Here is a 17,486-nt window from a genome sequence, read left to right as displayed (position 1 = left end):
AGTTAAACGAACTGGACCTCTATTAAGTCTTCAACTCCTCTGCTGCTAATGGGACAATTGCATTCAAAATAATAGCCTCATTCTTCGTTTTGGCAGAACTGAACTTTGGTTCAAATAACTTTGCTATCAGTTTGGAAGAGCAATTAGCTATTTTAAAGCTTATGTTATGATAAGCAAAGGTTGCTTAGTTCTCAGTTCTTAATAAGATTGAACTAAATGTCCAAACAGCGAAACACTTAATGAAAAAAACAACAACACAAAAAGCATTTATAAGAATAAATTGTTTTATGATTTGTCTATTGCCCTGTGAATATCACAGCATAAAATAATAAAATTATATTCATCCTAAGTCAACTATTTTGTTTAAGTAAGGGTCGTAAAGTTTCTAGATCTTATAATTCAAAACTAGGTTTGTTTTCCAAACAGTATTTGACACTTTTGAGTGTTTTTTTTTCTACAGTGTCCGAAACATTAAGGTACATGCACTGTTAACTCTACTTTAAAAATGCTGACAAGAGGAAGGGTGACCAATCAACAGCACAATACGCTTATACAGCTAATCTTAACCGAATAGCAATGTTGATTTTTAGTAATAACCGAACATCTAAAAGTGAGGAGCACGTCGAGCGTGGTTTGAACCTTGGACTTTCTAATCCGCAGTCCGAACAACTAACCACATGCCATACCTGACGATAATGGGAAACAGAATTTTTTATTTCAAGAAAATTTCATGTGACACATGGGAGATATTTAATACACTCTTTTCTTTCATGCTATATGACTGCAATAAACAACAACAATGAATGTATGAAATCAGAACATATTACACATTAAAACCAATTACACGAATTATTTTCACTTTTATAACACAATTATAGCTTTAGGTGTAGAGCGTATTGCAGCTCGAACCATCAGTCTTCCTACACGTAGCCAAGAACGATAACCTTGAGGTCACCCCCATCCGTTTCGTTCGTCTAAATCAGGGGTTCCCAACCTTTTGGCACTCGCGACCTCTTACCTATAAGTTTGAAACCCATGTGACCCCTTACTTAGGGCTTACTATTAGCAGCTTAATTTTTCTTTTATTTTCTGTAAAGGAGAGGGAAAGAAACATCTAAAAAATATTTAAAATTTCTGTAATTATTTATTAGCAAATTAAATCACACTGGTCCAACCTGAATTCACAAAAAGAACATATATTTCTTAAAATAATATTAACATATGTTTAAACAGCTATTCAACCCAGCTAGTGAGATGCCTGATGTTGCATTTCAGCAGCAAGCTTTGAAATTCGTGGCCGAGCGTTTGTTAGAGCCAGTCTCATGTCATCTCCAACATCCAGTCTGTTCCTATTCTTTGTTTTTATATTGACAAGAGTGGAAAATCCTGCCTCACACAAGTAGGTAGAAGGAAATGGAACAAGGACACGTAAAGCTATCATGCTGACTTTGGAGTATGACTGATACATAGCGTACCAGAACTGAGTCACGGATTTCATCTTGAAGAGATCACGAGCTGAAGAGTCGTTCCTTAGATCCAGAAATTCATCTTGGATATCATCTGGGATGCTGGATACATCAAGTTCAGTACAAAATGGGTTCCGTACCAGGGCCTCCTGTTCCTGTGATAGCTCAGGAAGTAACGCTCGACTTCCTTTTCTAGAGACTGAAGATGTTCGGTAATCTCATTCTTGAGGAACTGATCCAGTTGGATCTGAGACTCATCCGTCACTCCACAAAGTTTTTCAAACATAGCGATGTTTCCAAGATTGGTTTTCCGACGCTAGTTTTGCAGTTTGGAAACAAAGGCCCGAAGACTATCTTGAAAAAGGATAGCATGTGTTTCCCTTCCTTGAAGCTTCAAATTGAGCTTGTTCAGCTGGTCAAAAATGTCGGCTAGGTACGCAACCCTTTTATTCCATGCTTCGTCTTCGAAGTGAGCTACAAGATCTTTCCTTTCTTGAGTCTCCAGGAATAGCTTTATTTCATCTTTCATTTCAAAGACATGATTAATAACGCTTCCTTTCGACAACCAACGTACTGCTGTGTAGAAGAGAAGGACTTCGTGGTCAGCATTCATGTCTTTGCATAGTTCTTTGAATAGGCGAGTGTTGAGTGCTTGAGTCTTCACATAATTTACAATTTTGATTACAGATTCAAGCACTTCCTGCAGAGAGGCAGGGAGAGTCTTACTGGCGAGAGCATATCGGTGAATCATGCAGTGGATGCCCTTTGCTTGAGGTGCTAGCTTCTTCACTCTCGACTGGAATCCTGATTTCGATCCTAACATAGCCGGTGCCCCATCCGTATAAACCCCACACACGTTTTCCCATTGAAGATCTTCGTCTTGAAAAAAAGTTGAAACTTTTTCCATGACATCATCAGCTTTTGTTGTGGTTTCAAGTGCACTGCAGAATAAGAATTCGTCTTTGATGTCACCTGAATTAATGTATCTCACGAAGACAAGCAACTGAGAACATGAACTGACATCTGTTGACTCGTCGAGCTGAAAGGAGAATAAAGGGGAACCCTTGATTTCAGTCAAAACCTGTTCCTTCACATCCATAGACATTTTAGAAATGCACCTCTGTATAGTATTATTTGACAGGGATACTTGCTGCATCTTCTTTGCACTGGCTTCTCCAAGAATAAGATTTACTGCTTTCATCATGCAGGGTTTAAGAAGTGTTTCTCCAATCGTGTGAGGCTTTTTTTGTTTAGCAATTTCGAATGCAATCTCATATGAAGTTTCCACTACGGCTGCACTCTGCTGCTGAAACGACCCACTTCTATCGATTCTTTGGCTTTTAAGACACCGTTCATGCCGTTTGAAGAAATCCAAACCCTTTCTTTGCGTGTTCTATATGTTTCGAAACACACTGTGGTTTCTCGATGCCGTCGTTGGTGAGCACAGTGGTGAAGCCAATGTTGAGGTAGCATTCTGATTATCTGCGCCGTTTAGTCATGGACACAACTCACCTTTACTGCTTACTTATCTCCTTGTTAAACTAAAATAAAAAATGTTGAATAATGAACTCTTTGGCAACTGTAGATCTTACACTGACTACTTGTGGGGGGTGCAGGTAGAGTAATGATGGGGTAAGTATTGGGAGGGAAGGGAGCGTGGCCAGTCGCGCGATTCGTCATCCACCAATCAGCAACGGACATGTGACTCACGTGTCGACAGCGAGCACACACACACTTAATCACAGCTAAACAGACACACAAGCATACGTACATGCACGTGCACTCACATACTCGCTACTCACTAGTACACACATACATACAGTTGCAGACACATACACATTCACACAGGCACATTCACTCACAGGCACGCATACATACACCCATAATATCACCTAATGACATTGAACTAATGTAGCACACGTTTTGCTTTGCACCGAAACAAAAAAAAAATGTAAGAGCATGAAAATGTAATTGATGAAATAAAATTAAAGTTATCCCAAGCTACTTCTAACAAGGCTACGCGACTCCCTTGCTAAGGCTTCGCGACCCCCTGGGGGTTCGCGACCAACCGGTTGGGAACCCCCTGGTCTAAACATCCCTTCAATTGATTTTAATATCAAAATATCTTTGTCAAACATCCATAACACGTTTCTTCCCACTAACGAATATTAAGAATAAAAACACATTTTAAATAGAAAAACTATTAACTTATCGCTTATTTTAATCAGTAAATCACACACTAGTTAAACTGGTGTGGATACGGACAATGTTCTGGTAAATTATGAGGTTCACACTACCTATCAAAACAAAGTTTTACCCAAATAGGAGTTTAGAAATGCATTTTCCTACTGTAGGTGATATTAAAAAAAAGTTTTTTATACACAATAAACATACCAATTAAAGAGAGTAATCTATGAAAATAGGAAAAGTTTGTTTTTGAATTTCGCGCAAAGTTACACGAGGGCTATCTGCGCTAGCCATCACTGATTTAGCAATGTAATACTAGATAGAAAGCAGCTAGTCATCACCACACACCGCCAATTCTTGGGCTACTCTTTTACCAACGAATAGTGGGATTGATCGTCACATTATAACGCTCCCGCGGCTGAAAGAGCGAGCATGTTCGGTGTGACGGGGATTCGAACCCGTAACCCTTGGACTACGAGTCGAACGCCTTAATCCACCTGGCCATGCCGGGTCGAGAGGGAAAGAGAAACCATAACTCACCAAACAATGCTGAAATTAATCATTTATCATCAATATAACTCAAGATTTGTTTTATTACTTCAGTCTTGTCATCTCACACACCATTCTTGATTTGAAGTTATTGTTCCATTGTACTGTAATAAAAAATAAATTTTGTAGTTTTGTTTCCAAATTTTATACGCTCTACCTTATTAAATCAGAATCCAGTAATATTTGTCTGTTACATGTGTTGTTGTAATGCATGTTGTTAAAAGTATCTTTCTAACAAGGCCCGGCATGGCCAGGTGGTTAAGGTATTCGACTCATAATCCGAGGGTCACGGGTGTGAATCCCTGTCGCACCAAACATGGTCGCCCTTTCAGCCGTGGGGGCGTTATAATGTGACACTCAATCCCCCCATTATTTAGTAAAAGAGTAGACCAAGAGTTAGCGGTGGGTGGTGATGACTAGCTGCCTTCCCTCTAGTCTTATATTGCTAAATCAGGAACGGCTAGCGCAGATAGTCCTCGTGTAGCTTTGATCGAAATTCAAAACAAACCAAACCAAAAGCTTTTCTAATAGCTCCTAGTGGATTGATTCCTAATGTAGCTTCCAGAAAAACACTAAAAATGACAAGACCTTATGTTTATCCTTGTTTTAGTTTTTGGATTCATATATGTAGCTTGTGAAATTGGTTTTTCACTGTGGTAATCTTTTTTTTTACTCATTTGTGAGATATATTATTATTTTTTTACTAAACTTTATATTTAACACAACGTTGTCGACTTGTTTGTAATTAAGCACAAATCTACACAATAGGCTCTATGTACTCTGCCTACCACGAGTATCGAATCCCGATTACTGTCATTTTAAATTCTCAGACATGCCGGTGTGTCGCAAGGCGGCAAACTAATGAATACCTGTTGAGTGTTCTACCAACTGAGCTAAACGTCTAACAAACCTGTTGTGCTAGAACGAAACCAAAGAAATAAAAATATTTTTTATCCCAAAGTAAAACATAATTGACAAGCTAAACAAGTGAACCTAGTAAATAAAACTAGCCAATCACAAAAATATAAAAAAAATCCTAATTTCACAAACCTGGAAAATATTTCCAAAGTGCCATTAACTTTTTCAACGTAAAATATTTTGATAATTTTACCAACATTTTTTGTGTTACAGCTAACTATTATGTTAAGATGTAACTCATAATAACTACATATGAATACGTTTTTACCTATTCGTTCCCCAAAAAACGAGTGCCATGTTTAGAAAGATCATGCCCAAAGAGGTTGAAATGCTCCAGCTGCCACCTGGTGACTGATCTCCTGAAACAATACATAAAAATAAGAAATTGACATGAAACGAACATTCTAAATTGTTAACTGTATGACATAAATAAGCATTTTTTTATTTTTTAAAGACAGTATTTTTTGTCAGGATGTTTAACACAGATAAAATAAGACGACTAATCACAGCGAGTTCTGATACAATTTCGTGTACTTTGTCTTTTGAAAATATGATTTTGTAGGTAAAACAGCGATTTCTGTTCCTCCTAGCTTGAACTACGAGTGAAAGCCGGACACGTACATAGCGATGTTGTCTGTTTTTCGTTTTAGAAGCATGACAAACATAAATATTGACAGAATAAATATTGTTATTATTCACAGTCAAAGGAATTTCATTCGTAATTTTAAATGATGTATCAGATAAAACGTAAAGTATTATCTCACTTCTGCGATTTTTTAAGCTATTTTTTGGAATAATATCATAAAAGTTTGACCTTAACGTTTCGTAAAACAAATCTTATTAAACGTTTCATAAAGTAGATCTCTGCCTATTAAGTTGGTCTGAGCGTGGCCCATTCATTAGCGTTCCTCGCTGTTACAACGCAAATAAAATAAACGTAACATTCGCACTTTGTACTTTGGAGCCGTGAGTGCATTATACGGGTGCCAGCCAAATTTCAGTATTTGGTCCAACAAATTGCTTTCCCGTTGGTGTGTCTGTTCAAAATTAGGAACGGTTAGCGCAGATAGCCATTGAGTAGCATTGGGCGAATGCTCGAAAACAGCAAAACATTGAAGGAAAAATTATTTTTGTCTATAAAGCGAAGGAAAGAAGCTTCCTTTATTGAATTCGTGTATTTGTAAACAAAACAAAATATTAAAAAATGTCGTCCGAGCTAAAGAAGAACAAATAATAATATGTATTATTCATTAGAAAACATATACCATATTCACCACAATGTAATGTTTGTTGCCTATATGAAGGAGCGAATTAACGCACAGTTTAACGGATCTGAACTGAGGGGCAATCATCCAAAGAACGGTCTCCTGTGAGAGTGACGATCTAAAGGGGAAGACGTATATTTATTTATTTTTTTAATTTCGTGCAAAGCTACTCGAGGGCTATCTGCGCTAGCCGTCCCTAATTTAGCAGTGTAAGACTAGTGGGAAGGTAACTAGTCATCACCACCCACCCCCAACTCTTGGGCTACTCTTTTACCAACGAATAGTGGGATAGGCCGTCACATTATAACGCCCCAACGGCTGGGAGGTCGAGCATGTTTGGTGCGACCAGGATTCGAACCCGCGACTCTCGGATTACGAGTCGAACGCCTAAACACGCTTGTCCATGCCGGGCCTAGATTTCATCTTCATGTACATACTTAATGCTAATTATTATTAAAAATGCGACAAATTTCTCTCAGATGCAGACATATACACATAACCAATGTTATTATAATAGTTTATATTTTTATCAGGTACAACCATATACATACAACCAATGTTATTATAATAGTTCACGTTTTTATCAGATACAAATATTGCTTTTATTTTTATATGTTTGACGAAATTAAGTAGTTTAATATAAACGTAGTATATTTTTATTTTAATTATTATAATATTAATGCTGTGTGTAAACAATATACTAGTCGATCTCTTCTTGTATTTATCCATAAGTTTCTTATTTAACGGGGCAGGAGTTATGCTGGGGTACCAATGTTCTTCTTGCTTGGGGCTATAAGAATTATTAATTCGCTTCTTCTTATATTAATAACATTGTCAAACATGGAGAAAGAGTCATATATATTTGTGTGCCAAGCATGACATCTAGGCAGGTATTATGAATAGGGTACATTTTTCATAACACGACAGGCAAAAAAGACAAAATTCGATTCTGGAAACGAAAAAATGTTGCATAAGTAAAAATTTCGTGCATAGCTGATAATAGTGAAGTTTAAACTATGTGACGAAACATGTTTTTCAGAGCCGGTTAAAACTTGTTCAGAGAGGTTGTGTATGACTTTAGATGAATTCTCAATGAAACGTGTTTTATCACGTGGTTTAAACTTCGCTATCACTCCTGAGAAAATCAAATAGCTGATGATTGTACCATGACCTGAGATAAGGCTTGAAGGCGGACATCCTTGATGTATTTGTTTTGTTTGTTTCTTTTTCAATTTCGCGCAAAGCTACATGAGAGCTATCTGCGCTAGACGTCCCTAATTTATCAGTGTAAGACTAGAAGGAAGACAGCTGGTCATCACTCCCCCACCGCTGCCAACTCTTGGGTTACTATTTTACCAACGAAGAGTGGGATTGATCATTATATTATAACGCTCTCAAGACTGAAAGGGCGAGTATGTTTGGTGTGACTGTTTAAGTTATTAAAAGTAACTTCAGAGTTAACGCTGTCGTTTTCTTGTTAAGTCCAATGCTTCCAAATGGGCTATCTGAGCTCTGCCCACTGGTGGTATGAAACTCGATATTAGCATTATAAGCTCGCAGGCTCAAAGCTAAGCCACTTGGAGATTTTTGCTTAGAACGTGAAAAGTAGTCGGTTCTGTGTTTCTATATTAAATTAACTACAATAGGTAACACATAAATTTCCAGGGCTTTAATAATGGTAAGGCTTTATCGGTTACATTTCTTGGTTTACAAGAATTTTTTCTTTGATAAGTTCAAATTAATTTGCTTTCAAATTTTACTGTCAAAATATCATTTAATTATAAAAGAAATGCTTGTAACCTTATTAGAAAATATTCCTCCATAACCCACTAGTTAATTTGTGTGTGTGTTTTTCTTATATCACAGCCACATCGGGCTATATGCTGAGCCCACCGAGGGGAATCAAACCCCTGACTTTAGCGTTCTAAATCCGTAGACTTACCGCTGTGCTAGCGGGAAGCAGTGAATTGGTATGAAATTTGATGGAGAATAAATGAACAACTTGTATTAGATAACTTTCACATGAGTCCAAGCTTGAAAGTAAATACCAACAGTTATCCAAGTTACAAACCTGTAGCTGGAATAGTTCGTACTTTCTAGTAGAGCACTTGATAGGCACACATGAATAGCGTATAGGGTGACTGCTAAAGTTTAAGAACAAAGATTTTATCAAAGGCACGCTCGTTAACGAGCAAGCCAAGTTTTCTTGAACAGCTCTGTAGCAGCCTTTTTATTCAAAGTAAATGTCAGAAGGTGTTGACAGAATCATTAGTTTTATAAAATGATCTTGGATAGTTCAGGTGACTATGAACTATAATGTTACAGGAGAGACAAGAGTAATTAACTGCCTGAGAAAAAATAAATTTTCAGGAATTATAGGTTCGTTAATGATCTTGAAGCTACACATATTTCAAATAATAATGAAAAAAATACAATTAAACTTTTTTATTTTGGTTATTTCGCTTCAAAATCAGGGGTATCTTTATTTTTACTTCAGATAAGAATTATTAAAACTTGTAAAATAACATTATTTGTTTGAAGAGATTATTGTCTAAACGCAGTGATTATACAAGTTTAGCCATCCAGTGGTTCAGCGGTATGTCTGCGGACTTACAACGCTAAAACCTGGGTTTCGATACCCGTGGTGGGCAGAGGACAGATAGCCATCGTGTAGTTTTGTGCTTAATTTAAAACAACAACAACAACTATACAAGTTTACTTTGTACTATGCACTATGTAGTAGGAAAAGATACTTAACGAATTTACAGTTGGAACCTTGTTTATCAGTATACCAGAAAGAAAGAGATATAAAATAACTGTAATTTATACGTTTATAATTAGATTATAAATATAACAAAATTATAGTAAAAATGTAATACCAAGTAGCATGTTCTAAACTTTTACCGAGTTCTTCGAGAATTTATTTTGTTCAATATTTTTAGTTGAATTCCTTTGATATTCAATATCAAAAACAATAACTTCATGTTAATTTGTGCTTAATGTATTTCATTATTTTTTCTACCTACAATTCGCGATGTATATTAGAAATCACTAACCAACTAGAATTTGGCTTGTTGTAAATGTAGTGAAAAACAAATATTATCCAGTGTTACTGATATTAGGTCTTCAGATAATGCATTTTTGCAGAAGACTCTTTGGTTATTCGTTAGCTCACTTAAGGCTCGACGGTTAAAGAGCAATGAGAATACTCTATTTTTCTGGGTTAACTAACCTGAATAAAAATAAAGACCACTACAACTCTAGCATGTTTATTCATGACGTAAAAGTTGGACTGAATCACCCTGTAAAAACTGTGTACGAATAACGACTCAGTTAATTTACCGATAGTAATATTTTGTAGCACTACATGTGAATGCACGATGTAAATTATGTGTATGTTTATTATAAAACAACAACGAAACTAAAAACAGTGAAAATTATAATTTTAAGCAAATAAAAGCTCAATACATATCTATATGTAAAAGATATGCTTGAAAATAATGAGAGAAACATTTCTGACACTGCCCATTGTATATACGTGTAATGCTACTTTTAATTCATAGTGATACACGAGGTTATTCTATTCATACTGTGATATGAATATGTAATAAGTGGTTGGTCATGTATTGTACTAAAATAGTACATAAAACGTCTGTTTTATTCTTTACCTTAAAATACCTGAACACAGCAGTATTTACAGAATGTTGGAACTTCTACTATTCATAAAGCTCGGCAAAGCCAGTTGGTTAAGGCGCTCGACTCATAATCCGAGAGTTGCGGGTTCGAATACCTGTCACATCCAACATGCTCGCCCTTTAAGCCGTGGAGATGTTATAATGAAAAAGAGTAGTTCTAGAGTTGGTGGTGATGACTAACTGGCTTGGGCTACTCTTTTACCAACGAGTAATGAGATTGACCGTCACATTGTAACGCCCCCACGGCTGAAAGGGCGAGCATGTTTGGCGCGACGGGGGTACGAACCCGCGACCCTAAGATTACGAGTCGCACGCCTTAACACGCTTGGTCATGCCGGGCCGCCATTTGATTGACGACATACAATTGTATTTGAGGTATTAACATGTTCCACGTTATAAATTTTACGAATGATAACATATAGGGTGATCTAAAAGTTATAAAACTCTATAATATCTAGAAAAGATACGTGTAGAATATCTATTCATTTAAAATACTATAAATACAAACTGAGAATGAATATGCGAGTTTAAAGTTATGATTGTTTTCAGATAATATGCTGTCAATACCGTTTCTATACTAAATGTAAAGAAAAAGAAACAAAGTAAAAGGATCTGGTTACATATATGGGACATTAGCCCCATGGCTTGGAAAGCAGATGGAAACGTGAGTTTTTTTTGTTCAACCATGACATCTACCAAATAACTTTTGATGAATCACATCTTCACTGAAAGATTGATTGTTTGAAAGGTTTAGTTTGTCTTGAATTTAGCGCAAAGCTACTCAAAGGCTATCTGCGCTAGCCGTCCTTAATTTTGTAGTGTAAGACTAGAGAGAAGGCAACTAGTCATCACCACCCACCGCCAACTCTTGGGCTACTATTTTACCAAAGAATATTGGGATTGACTGTCACCTTATAACGCCCCCACAGCTGAAAGGGCGAGCAAGTTTGGTGCGACGGTGATTCGAACCCGCGACCCTCAGATTACGAGTCGAACGCCTTAACCCACCTGGTCATGCCGAGTCTCACTGAACGACCCTAAAAACCAAATTTTACACGTTATTTCTTTACGAAACTGGTTCTTCAAGTCAGTGATTCCTATGCAGTCAAATCTATAAGTGATCAGTAACAAATACTATGTGTTGTTGTAAAGGTTTATTGAAAATTTAATATCATAACGAACATTTTTCTTACATATAAATGTAGCTACTAGTTGGCTTCTCAACACTAAGTTCGTAAGTAAATTCAACGGTTTGTTGCTGTAAAGAGTTTATAAGGGTTAGTGTAATATCACAAACAGCTCGCCGCAATTTGGAGGCACGAAAAATAACTTCATTGACCTTCAAAGCGGAAATATTACCGGACGTGACATTAGCGGTACGAGTGTCCATAACATTCCAGTCCATTTATTCAAGTGTAAATTTCTCGCGGGGAATATATTGAAAAAAATGGAAATCCACTGGACATGGTAATGTAAAACAAAAATAATTAATTTACCGCGCATTTACTAGTCATTGGTTTGTGTGAACTTTGAAACGTGTTGAGAAAGATACACAGGTCTGTCATTACGCCCATCATCCAGAATGTTTATATCAATTCAGACTGAAGTTATACATACCCAGTGTCTGCAGGGGGAGAGGGTAGACACATACTGCTGGCAATGAGCCGTTGAACACAACTACCAGTATACAAGATAATGACTCTTATTATGCTTTGCACATCGAATTGAAGTAAATATTAAAGAAGTCTGCTAAACACTGTTTGCTTCAGATAGATGTTCAATATCTGGAAAATTATTTGAATTTATAATTTGTATGATATTAATCATGAAGTGTATTGAGGTAACAACATGTTGGTCTTTAGTAATTGATATTCTAGTAAAAGTTCAATAGGTACAATTGTATCAGCTCAACCGTGAAGAGCAATGAGAAACAGTATCATGTTGGTCTGTAGAAGCTGGTTCACTGGTAAAAATTAAATAGATATTGTTGTGTCACCTCAACCTTCAAGTTAACAAGACTGTATCATGTTGGTCTGTATTAGCTGGTTCACTGGTAAAATTTAAATCGATATTGTTGTGTCACCTCAACCTTCAAGTTAACAAGACTGTATCATGTTGGTCTGTATTAGCTGGTTCACTGGTAAAATTAAATAGATATTGTTGTGTCACCTCAACCTTCAAGTTAACAAGACTGTATCATGTTGGTCTATAGTAGCTAGTTCACTGGTAAAATTTAAATCGATATTGTTGTGTCACCTCAACCTTCAAGTTAACAAGACTGTATCATGTTGGTCTATAGTAGCTGGTTCACTGGTAAAATTTAAATCGATATTGTTGTGTCACCTCAACCTTCAAGTTAACAAGACTGTATCATGTTGGTCTATAGTAGCTAGTTCACTGGTAAAAATTAAATAGATATTGTTGTGTCACCTCAACCTTCAAGTTAACAAGACTGTATCATGTTGGTCTGTATTAGCTGGTTCACTGGTAAAATTTAAATAGATATTGTTGTGTCACCTCAACCTTCAAGTTAACAAGACTGTATCATGTTGATCTGTATTAGCTGGTTCACTGGGAACATTTAGAAGAAGCTAGAAATGATTTGTCAAATTGTGACATTATAGAAAAAAAGATACTGATTTATAAAAATAATGATAATTTGACATTCTATGTGCAATACGTGAAAGTATTATTAATGTGTTATTATAACTGTTTACATTTGTTTATGTTTTTGAAACTGGCCATTGGCTCATTATTTTCCTAGTAATAAGCGCCTCATAATTATTTTTATTATTTTCAGAAATAGTTCTACCCACGAGTTCCTTGGCGAAAAAAAAAAGTGTAGGTAGTATTCCTGGAATACTTATCGTATGGTTTTATCACATCTCCGCAAAACCCATCTTTGCCCATGTGTTTAAACTGCATGACAACATTATCAACTAAAAGCACGAGACCAAGCAAACTGAAGAAAAAGCAAAAAACATTTGGATTCCTCGCATACAGAGAAGAAAGATAAACACTTGTATTTCTTCAAAAACCTTCGAGATAATTTCGAGAGAATACCAATGTTGAAACAAATGTTTACTGAAACGTCACAGAAATTAGACAAGGGTCTTGTTGCATCATACAAAATTAGTTAACTGACTGCTAAAACTGGAAATGCTCACAACATTGGTGAGTCGCTTATCTTGCCTTCAGTGTCTATAATAATATTTGATGTCATGAATTTGAGTGCTAAAGAAACAATCCAGAGAATTCCTTTGAGTAACTTTACTGTTCCCAGAAGAATCGATGAGATGGTACGGAACATTGAAGAGGGATTGGTCAGTTCTGTACAATCCAAGAAATTCTCTTTACAATTAGACGAAACTACTTTATAAGATAATGACGCTTTTCTCATGGCTTATGTGAGATTCTGGAACGGAAAAGAACTGATGGAAGACATGTTGCTTGTCAGGAGGATTAAAACGAATCATATGGGGCTATCTATTTTTGAAGAAGTCAAAAGCTACTTAAGCGAGAACGGTATTCCAATGGAGAATATAATAGCTTGAGCAACTGATGGTGCCGCTTCTACGTTTGGTCGATACAGAGGATTCATCACCCATCTAAAAAGAGCTATACCTTCTGTCTTTACCATTCATTGCGCCATTCACAGGGAACACCTAGTAGCTAAAACTTAGGAGGACGTCTCAATCTTTCGCTTTCGGTTGTCATAAAGACTGTAAACTTCATCAAACCCCATGCACTTCAGGATCGTCTTTTCCGGCAATTGTGTGAAGAGAATGATGAAGATTTCTGAACGCTGTTGCTGCATACTAAGATAAGATGGCTTATGAAGGGAAACTGTCTTAAACGTTTCGCTACACTCTGGGACACCATAATTTCCTTCATGTCTGATAAAGAACATGGAGAAAGACTCGTTGAAGTTAAGGCGGACATATTTTATCTGGCAGATATCTTTCAGAAACAAAACCCTACAGGGCAAAAACAGTAACCTCGTAGATAGTAAGGAAGCCATTGTTTCCTTTTTTAACAAACTTGAAGTCTATTGGCACAATATAGGACGTCGGAAATTTTTAAAATTTTCAAATCTAAAGAGGATCGAAGAGGTATTGAAGGACGATGATCTTACCGTTTATGTGAAACGTCTCAAGCAGTTACACAAGGATATGCAAGAAAGATTTAATGACCTATTAAACCTCGGTATCCTGAATTGGATTTTGAATCAATTAGAAGTACAATCCACACAAGATGAGGCAGGAATTTAAGAGAGTTTGATTAATCTTCAGAGTGATATAACTGCACGACGTCAGCTCAGTCAGTTTCAAAAACATTTTTGGACCAGGAGTGATCTGCCGAATAAATTTACAACACTGTGGGAAAAAAGTTCGGATATTTTTTCTTGCCTTTCCCTCAACGTATTTGGTTGAGTGTGGATTCAGCAACATAGTTTCCTTGAGAAAATCCAAGAACAAAATTAATATCTCGACAAGAGGTGACTTCCGACTGTCATTGCTTAATTTGGAGCTCGACATCATGAAACTTGCAGAAAAGCACGAAACTCAAAGATCGCATTAGGCCTGGCAAACGTTTAATTCCATACAGTCTTTTTTAAGTTTTGTCCAGTATGTTGGAATGTTCAAATTTTTTTGTGTTAAAAAATAAATTATTTTCTGCCTCTCTGTTCGTGTTATATCCTTGTTTAACAAGTGGCCCTGAAACCTGAGAAGAGGTCTTAAGGGTCCGTGACCAAGAAAAAGGTTGAGAATGGGTAGTTTAGAGTACAATTTTGGGAAAGTATACTTGAGTAATGTGATCTTAACTTATATGAAATTGATCTGGAAGCGTCGGTAATGCTGGGCTATTTTAAAAGTCTATTTTTATTGCAATAATAATCATAGCAGTGTTTGTGGTATTTCGTGTTTTGTTGATACAAATCCGTGAAAATTCAGTCTGTATCGTCAAATTAATGGCATTCAGAACTAACCAGGTGTTTTCATAAAGAACAAAACAGTCGTTGAATTCTATCTGTACGCCTGTTTAGTTTTCAATAATGGGGTGGATTTCGATTTCATGTAATAATCCTATTGTTAGGAAGTAAGATAAAACTAAAGTTCGTACTTTTGATTTGTCAGTCAGTTTCACAGACATTAAGCCCTGTTATCTACCTTCGCACTAAAATAAAAAAGAGCATTTTTCAGAGTTTTTGAAGTAATTAACTCAGCTAGGTGAAAGAAAATATTATGAAAGGTGAAGCGAGACTAAGATGGATAGATAAATGAATTGTTTCTGTCATATTTTAAGACGTTTTATTTAATTATTATACCCTAATTTGTTTACGGAAGCTAAGTTATAAAGTAGTCATATTAATCAATTATATTTACTTACAGAAAACCACAAACCAGACCTGGATATGTAGTATACCTAAACTGACTAAGAGATGGAAATCTTTAAGCTTCTGTTGTTGGTCGGTTTTAGAATAAAGCCTCATTAGTCTATCTGCTGTGTTTACCACGAGGAATCATTCCTCTGATTTTAGCGTGGTAGGTCCGTAGATTTACCTTTGTCCCACCAGGGGACACAGGCTTATATACTAAGTATATTACCCGACACCGAACTTTTATTCAGGCTTATAGAATAATTTAACCGATTTACCAGAAATACCTATTGAAACCTATAGACGACTTAATTTTACCAACAAGTTCTATTTAGACCTATGGGACAATTAAACTAACAGATCGAAGGTGATTTATTCAGGATTATAGACCAATCAAACTAACTAACAAGAAACACATGCTAATCAAGTGTCATTGACTAAAAATAAAATTTTTTTTTTTTATAGATTAATTCGGTAGAAATCATTAATTTATTTTCGAAGTATTATTATTGAAATAGTAAGTATAATTCTCTGATGAACGTATTTTGGTATTTTACACAACTGTTGACACGAATATTAAAGTTATGTATGTATAAACATTCTTGGAAACAAAACTTCGCTCAATTATTTGTAAAATTTGATTAAAATTTGAAGTAAAAACTTCTTAAGTTGATTGAATTTTTTACAAGAAATCCTCAGGAAATTAACGTGCATCCAAACATGTAACATGCACGCATCGTTTGTTTGTTTCTAGAAATTCGCACAAAGCTACTCGAGGGCTATCTGTGCTAGCCGTCCCTAATTTAGTAGTGTAAAACTAGAGGGAAGGCAGCTAGTTATCACCACCCACCGCCAACTCTTGGGCTATTCTTTTACCAAAGAATAGTGGGATTGATCGTCACATTATAACGCCCCCACGGTTGGGAGGGCGAGCATGTTTAGCGCGACGCGGGCGCGAACCCGCGATCCTCGGATCACGAGTCGCACGCCTTACGCGCTTGGCCATGCCAGGCCGCGCATCGTTTGAAATTAGAAACTGAATAAGACGTCGTTGTCGTGATTAAAATAACTTCTGATCGTAATCCAACTGAATTCGTATTCCGTGATCATGTCAAAAACTCACAAAACGAATATTAAAACTGACAGGTAAATCCCTAATCGATCAAACCTTGTTATCATTACGAGCATGCGGTGTCAGAGGTTCAACATGTAATTCTAAGGAGAAGTATAAAGGCAAGGAAATAACAATTAAAATAAAATTACTCTCTTTAGTTACTCATTATGAGCCTGACTGTCAATCTATCCTCATAAGGTCCAAGCCGTACCTTTCTAATAAAAGTATGACCTCCTTATCCCAAGGCGTGGTGTAGGCTTATCTTAGAAGGGCTGTATGATAACAGAGATGGAAGGGTTTTAATGTGGTATTATCACCTGCCTTCCTGTTAAGTTCCATCTCACTAAAACCTAATAATTTTCTTATAAGGATAATGAAAACATTGAATGACGTCTTATAACAGAGACTGAAGACATTTATTTTAATAAAGCTTTATGCTATTGAATATTTCAATGTTTGTTTTTTATCAAATAATGTCTCAAAAATTCAAATAATTTGGCTCAGAATTTTTAACACAGCAAACCCTTTTGTTCTTGTTATATATATATATATATATTTACTAATTCAGAAATAAATAATCTGTCAATTCACGGGTTGATATGCACATGAATAAGTAACCACTATCAATTCTATAAATTAAATACCTTGTTAGATTGTTGAATGTTGATATAAATAATAAAACCTTCTTTGATGTTAAAACTTGTATACTTGAGAATGATCGCACCAGCGATCGAAACGTAGTACTTGTCCTAAAAAATATATTCTTACTTCTTGTAAAATATGTAGTTCGTAAAATATAATGCAACATTATATACGTTATGAGTTTCCTTTAATTACTTGTTATTTCTTTGCCACCTCCTGTACTTTGTTGTCATTTACGAGTTTGGGTTAATTCTTAAGGGTTTAACTTAA

At 36.0% G+C, this 17,486-nt stretch overlaps 1 protein-coding gene and 1 long non-coding RNA gene across 4 annotated transcripts in view; one reads left to right on the top strand and one right to left on the bottom strand.

The window, feature by feature from the left end:
- LOC143233063 (uncharacterized) overlaps positions 1–17,486 on the bottom strand; it is a 126,289-nt gene that overhangs the window by 10,255 nt on the left and 98,548 nt on the right. For all 3 annotated transcript variants that reach the window (XR_013017945.1, XM_076468941.1, XM_076468942.1), the window contains one exon: positions 5,389–5,479. Coding sequence is in view for 2 of the 3 variants with exons in the window: in XM_076468941.1 (XP_076325056.1) it covers positions 5,389–5,479 (91 nt within the window). In the remaining variant the exon portion in view is untranslated. The remainder of the gene's footprint in view (positions 1–5,388; positions 5,480–17,486) is intronic.
- On the top strand, positions 7,474–14,763 carry LOC143233061 (uncharacterized). Its single transcript, XR_013017944.1, has 2 exons — positions 7,474–7,797; positions 12,881–14,763. It is a non-coding gene; the product is annotated as an uncharacterized LOC143233061 (long non-coding RNA).

Source organism: Tachypleus tridentatus, chromosome 12 (assembly GCF_004210375.1).
Source record: "Tachypleus tridentatus isolate NWPU-2018 chromosome 12, ASM421037v1, whole genome shotgun sequence".
NCBI classification, from domain to species: domain Eukaryota; kingdom Metazoa; phylum Arthropoda; class Merostomata; order Xiphosura; family Limulidae; genus Tachypleus; species Tachypleus tridentatus.
The sequence above is the reverse complement of the archived record's forward strand: the minus strand, read 5'-3'. Positions and strand labels throughout refer to the sequence as shown.